This window comes from Etheostoma spectabile, unplaced genomic scaffold (assembly GCF_008692095.1).
Source record: "Etheostoma spectabile isolate EspeVRDwgs_2016 unplaced genomic scaffold, UIUC_Espe_1.0 scaffold340, whole genome shotgun sequence".
NCBI classification, from domain to species: domain Eukaryota; kingdom Metazoa; phylum Chordata; class Actinopteri; order Perciformes; family Percidae; genus Etheostoma; species Etheostoma spectabile.
Window position 1 is genome coordinate 464,768 of NW_022605588.1, and position 5,898 is coordinate 470,665.

Here is a 5,898-nt window from a genome sequence, read left to right on the forward strand (position 1 = left end):
TTATTATTATTATTATTATTATTATTAGTCTTAAGTTAGACCGTCCCTGCTTCCTAAATGCTCACATCTGTCAATCCCACACCTCTAGTTAGTAATGAAGACTTTTTTATAAGATAACACCCATAAAAAAATCCGATACAACCCATCAGGGTAGGGCTGGTTCATTTATAGAATTAATTAGATTAATTGTATTTAGTATTTTTGAAAGTCTAAATCATGAAGATGTAATCATTGAAAATGCACTAAAGGGAGTATGTGGAAAGGTAAAACAACAAAAAAATACAAATTAGCATTTGATCAAAAGAATATCTCCACATATTACCATTAAGTCAATGGTAACACCTGAACACTGAACTGGTCAAAACAATCATACTAAAAACATATGTGTATTCAATGGTGTCATAATCTTATGTTACCCACTAAGAATTGCATTAGCATTAGCATTCACATTAGCTACTTGTCAACCAGCACCTTTACAAGAGCTCCAAATCACAGTTCCTCTTCGTTCCCCCTACAGGTTAGGTTGGGAGTGGAATTGTCCGTTACGGTTAACATAACCAATATTCTTATGTTTCATTCCAACGAGTCAATAAACCACTAAAACGATTTTGGAAACATTCATTTAAGGTAAAAAAAGAACCTTTGGTGTTGGATCGATCGATATTGAAATCAATCAATATCAATAAATAAGGTCTCTGTTGTATTACTGTGTTGCAAAGTGGAATGTAATCAATTACAAAACTATGCCATGTGGCAGAAAAAAAGCTGTATTACATTTACTGAGGACCCTCCCCCCCCCCCCAGAAAAAAAATAAAGAATTGAGGTGTGAATCGAATTGTGGGTCAAAAATCGTGATATGAACCAAACCCTGGGTTTGGTGTATCGTTACAGTACTACATGGTATAATAGTACAACGTAAGGGTAAAACTGTTTAGATAATTAGCTAAAAGTAACGTGAATGGATAAATAGTAGTAGTAGTAGTAGTAGTAGTATTAGTAGTAGCTTTGCCTAGACTAGTAGTAGTACAGTTGCTAACCAAACCAGCGTTAATATTAACAGTTCAATTGTATTAAAAAGTAACAAATCCACTTTTACATAATAATTAGTGTTACATTCATACAATATATATAACATACATTGGGAATTGATCAAAGGCTGTTGGGGGGGGGGGGGGGGGGATAGCTGGCATTTCTGAGACTAAAGAAGGAGTCCATGGCAGGCGATGGAACAGTGCTGCTAGGTAGCTAACACTAGCTGGCTGGAAGTATCAGGCTCATGCTCCTTCAACAAACACAAACAGAAGCAAAGGAATTTATTTTATTAATGTGGATTCTCTACTTAGTTCAAGCAACTTGTATTTTTATGTACAACATTCACAGCCTCGCGGTGCTGCAGGTCTTTGTTATTCTTGCTTAACTGTCCTATACACAGAGTCCGAAAACAATTGCTTCAGTCATGTTTTAGGCTCTCTTTAGGGAAAAATTAGAAAACTAATAGTGAATTGTCCCAAAACTCAAAAAATAAATTTGATAATATTTTTGGCCATACTTCCATGTTTTTTCTTTTACACTTTCCTGAGCCACAAAAGGCATTAAGCAGGCTGAGTAGCACTCCTCGTGAGGAGTAAACTAAACTTCATATGTAAGTGGTGGATTGCCCCTTTAAATTCTGGGTATTTTAAGTGTATTTAGGTTGTAAGGACTAAGGGTCGTATAAAAGAGCATCTAATTTGATGTGTTATATTTCCCACATATGTTTCTCAGGGCGATAGAGGCCATGGCTGAACACATGATGATGCCCATGACCCACGGCTTCAGGATGGGCATGAACGGACCTCCGCAGCACAACGGCCAGCCCGGCATGCGCACTCTGCCCAACGGCCAGGTGATGCACTACGGCAGGAACCCTCAGAACAGCATGGAGGCTGCCATGAGACATAGGCAGAGCATGGTGGGACCCGGCGGGATGGCCGGCCCCGTGAACGGGGTTCCCATGGCCAACCACCACCACCACCAGATGATGTCTGGAAACATGATGTACAATGGCCAGGGTCCGCAGCAGCAGCAGCAGCAGCAGCAGCACCACCACCCCATGCACCCCCAGCAGCAGCAGCAGCAGCAGCAGCAGCAGCAGCAGGGTGGACACCCCCAGCAGTATCTCCCTGGTAACCTCACCTCTCAGCAGCTTATGGCCAGTATGCACCTGCAGAAACTCAACACTCAGTATCATGGACACCCGCTGGTCTCAGCCAACGGCCACCATATGCCCAATGGTGCCCAGTATCGGGTGGGTCCGGCCCAGCTCTCAGGCATGCAGCACATCGGCGGCCCTTTGGGACTAAACGGCATGGACATGGATCTGATCGACGAGGAGGTCCTGACTTCACTAGTGCTGGAGCTTGGGTTGGATCGCATTCAGGAGCTGCCCGAGCTCTTCCTGGGACAGAATGAGTTTGACTTCATATCGGACTTTGTGTGCAAACAGCAGCCGAGCACGGTGAGCTGCTGAGCAAAGCGTTTGTTGGGTTTGTTTGGACTGGACACCACCCCCCCACCCCAAAGAATGACACAGTAATGTGGTCACAGTAGCACAGCGAGAGGAGACAATCTCTCTGTTCTGTTTGGGTGTTTCTGTGTATTTGACAGTGTGTAGAATACCTTTACACTGACCGGCCTGTGAGTTGATAAAAAATTGTGAAGAGAGAAAACGCAGCAAAAGCACCAGGTTTCCTTTCTTTGAGCCGGATCTGTTGTCTTTGGTCAAATCAAGCAGCCTGATGCGGGGGGCTCTGTCTGCACCCATCTGGCCCTCAGCACATGTGCCTGCATTGTCAAGGCTTTGGGATGATTGTAAACCTTACAAACAATGGGGGAAGGCCTGGGAAGACTATCCATCTGGGTCTGCTTGATTCTGTGGCATCCCAAAATCTTTCTAAGTAGCAGGCGTTTTACAAATTTATAAAAGGTAGTCCTCTGAATTTGTTCATACAAGGATGAAGGGATTAAGAACACGTGGTTTTCTTTCTGACATGCATTTTGAAGGCTGGCTCTTCAAAACTGAGTTCCTAAATAAAAAAAAAAAATGTACACATTTCTTTGAAGAGCAGGAGAGTGAGGTTGTGGTACTGGGTGACATGATGGGGTGTACCTCGGTTTGGTCGGGGGGAGATGTGCTACATTGATTCTTCAGCTTTCAGCGTCATTATCCTGACTCCCATTTAAATCTGCAGTCATTAAATGTATCACACCTGTTCCTCCTCTAGTTAACTGTCATTGAATCGTTGCCCAAGTTTGCTTAGAGTGTCGGCTTAAACAAAGCCTTTACCCATAGTCACTAGAAAAGGACTTGGAGGTCTCTGTACTCAGAGATTAAGATGCTCAAACACATTTTGGGTTATGGCTTCATAAAGTTGCTTAAGGAGGGAGAAACACAATAGTATCAATGAGAAACGCAATAACTGTGGCCTCCAAGGAGAGCCAAACAAAGGAAAAACCAGCCGTCAGAGGGTGAAGACCTGAGGTGAGATTTTATTCTAACACAGGATTGGTTTAAATCAAAAAAGATGTGCGGGATTGCAGAATTTGCATCCGTGGGTTGTTTGTGTGCGTCTGTGTGTGGTCAGTGCAGTGAGGCATTTAAAACCCATTGAATGGCCTCCCCCTCCCTACCAACCATGGCCTTGTGTGCTGAACACGATTGGAGGCTGAGCCGGGGGGGAGAGGGGTGAGAGATTTGGATGTGTGGACACAGCACTCCCTGGCAGCACTTAGTTTAATCATTATTTAAATCTGCTACCTGTGGCATCGATTTCACTCGGCAGGAGAAGCGAGGAGCACAAAGCGTGCAAAGTTGTTGTTTTTGCCATAGATCAGCTTACTCTGCAGCTTTTCTACTGATTAGATTTAAATTACGTGTTCTCACACGCTAGTCTTAATTGAGGTCGGCTTGCACATTCTCCAATGACTCAATAATTATAAAAAACGGATATGTTCCGTGGTGTTTGTTTTCTTTTTTTGCGCAGTTGGTAATTAGGTTTGTGCCGAGGCTGCTGCTGGGCCGCTGCAGGCTGGTTGGGAGAGAACTTCCTGCACTCGTAATGCTATTTGTGGAGCTGTCATGAGGGGGTCAGGGCTGTGCGAGTGCACTGTGTTAATCTGTTCCAGTACAACGGTGCTGCTGTCCCTGACTGTCTCTCTGGAGAGCTGCCACCTCCCAAGCTCTCCACTCCAACAACGGGCATTGGATCGCTGCTGTAAAAGGCAGACATTTTGCCAACGGGCTCACGCTCTGTTTCACGTCTTGCCTGGCAACCTGCAGCCGGACCAACTCACGAGCTCACTTGCTTCTGGCCTCTTATTACCGCTATATCAATAAGCGCAGCCTTCTTGTGTATCGTATCCTTGTACTGTAGACTAGAGGTGAAGTTGATCCAGACACATTTAAGGTACTTTTCCGAGAAACATTGTCAGATGTAAATGTAAATCAGTGGCTGATTTTGATGTGTTGACAAGAGATTATAATCTGCTTTTTTTCTTTTTTTTTGAACAAACGAGTGTGTAGATACAGTACGAGTACACCGGTGGTTTTTGGGTGCGGGGCCTGAAGCTTTAAGACCAAGTAGACTGCATGTTAAAGCGAGCCCTTTCCCACAAAGCAGCTGAGAATGTACAGTCCAACACATTGTGGGAACTTGTCTTAAAATGGTAGATAAACGTGTGAGATTGTACTCCTTGTTCCAAATTACACATCACTCATTATTCATCACCCCCCTCCCCCACCCCCCCCCCAAAGCTTTTGTAATGTTATTGATTCTATTTTAAGAAAATGTATTTATTTTCAAATAAAATATTTATTTAAAGAAATCTTTCCTTTGTACGTCCAGTGATTAGCCCGTCATACAGAGCACGGCATGATACGGTGCAGCGCTGTCATCAAGTCGCCGACCCAGTCAAGTCTCGAGTCTTAAGGGTTCCAGTCCGAGTCACCAAAGGAGAGTCAGACTCGAGTCCAGTTCGAGTCAGCATTACCTGAGCTTGTGTCTGAGTCGAGTGACGAGTCCAAAGACTAGCAACTCAAGTCAGAGACCAGGACTCAAGTACTTTATTACCGCATAAAACACATAAGTAGTCAGAAAATTCATCTAACTGTCGAGTCCTATCACATCAATGCTCTTGTCCGATTTCATAAATCCTCGAGTTTAGAGAGAATAGCGACTCAAGTCCTCCAGGTCCGGACTTGATACATGGATAATACTTTAATGTTGCTTTAATGTAGCAGTCTGGACCCCCGAGGCCTTGAGATGCTGTCCATTCATCCTATCTGAGTTGTATTCTCTTGTTTCTCTGAGACACTTCTCGACCCCAAAAGGAGAGATGAGCAAACACAAGAGCAAAGTACAAACTTGTTATCCTGAACGGTCGTGAGTCAGCAGTCTGTCAACACAACACTGGACCCACAAACATGTTTTTAACTTCATTGTGTGTATTATAAATAGAAAATGTGACCTTTGAAAAACATGGCATAGTGACAGCAATGAAGTCATGTGCTGATTAGTTATGAACAACAGCGGCTGTATTCTAATTTTTATCTTACTATTTACTGTGAGGAAACACATGTACAATATCTGCCTACTGTCTTGTTTTTTGAAGTACTGTACAAATGTTGAGGTACTTGTACTATACTTAAGTCTTTTCTTACCATGCCACTTTCTACTGCTATTTCGATGCATTTCAGAGAGAAGTATTCTACTTTTTACTCCTCAATATTCATCTAACAGCTTTAGTTACTAGTTACTGTAGTTACTAGTGACTTTAGTTACTGCACTACATTCATCTGACAGCTTTAGTTACTAGTTATTTAACACATGAAGATTTCTGCACACAGAACACATGTAGAT

The 5,898-nt window shown here is 43.1% G+C and overlaps 1 protein-coding gene across 1 annotated transcript in view; it reads left to right on the forward strand.

The window, feature by feature from the left end:
• The window catches only part of LOC116686260 (cbp/p300-interacting transactivator 3), a 6,060-nt gene extending 1,497 nt beyond the window's left edge, over window positions 1–4,563 (forward strand). Inside the window, exon 2 of the mRNA XM_032511234.1 lies at window positions 1,766–4,563. Within this exon, the coding sequence (XP_032367125.1) occupies window positions 1,779–2,510 (732 nt within the window). The 5' untranslated portion in view covers window positions 1,766–1,778 and the 3' untranslated portion in view covers window positions 2,511–4,563. The remainder of the gene's footprint in view (window positions 1–1,765) is intronic.
• Window positions 4,564–5,898: the final 1,335 nt, after the last annotated feature.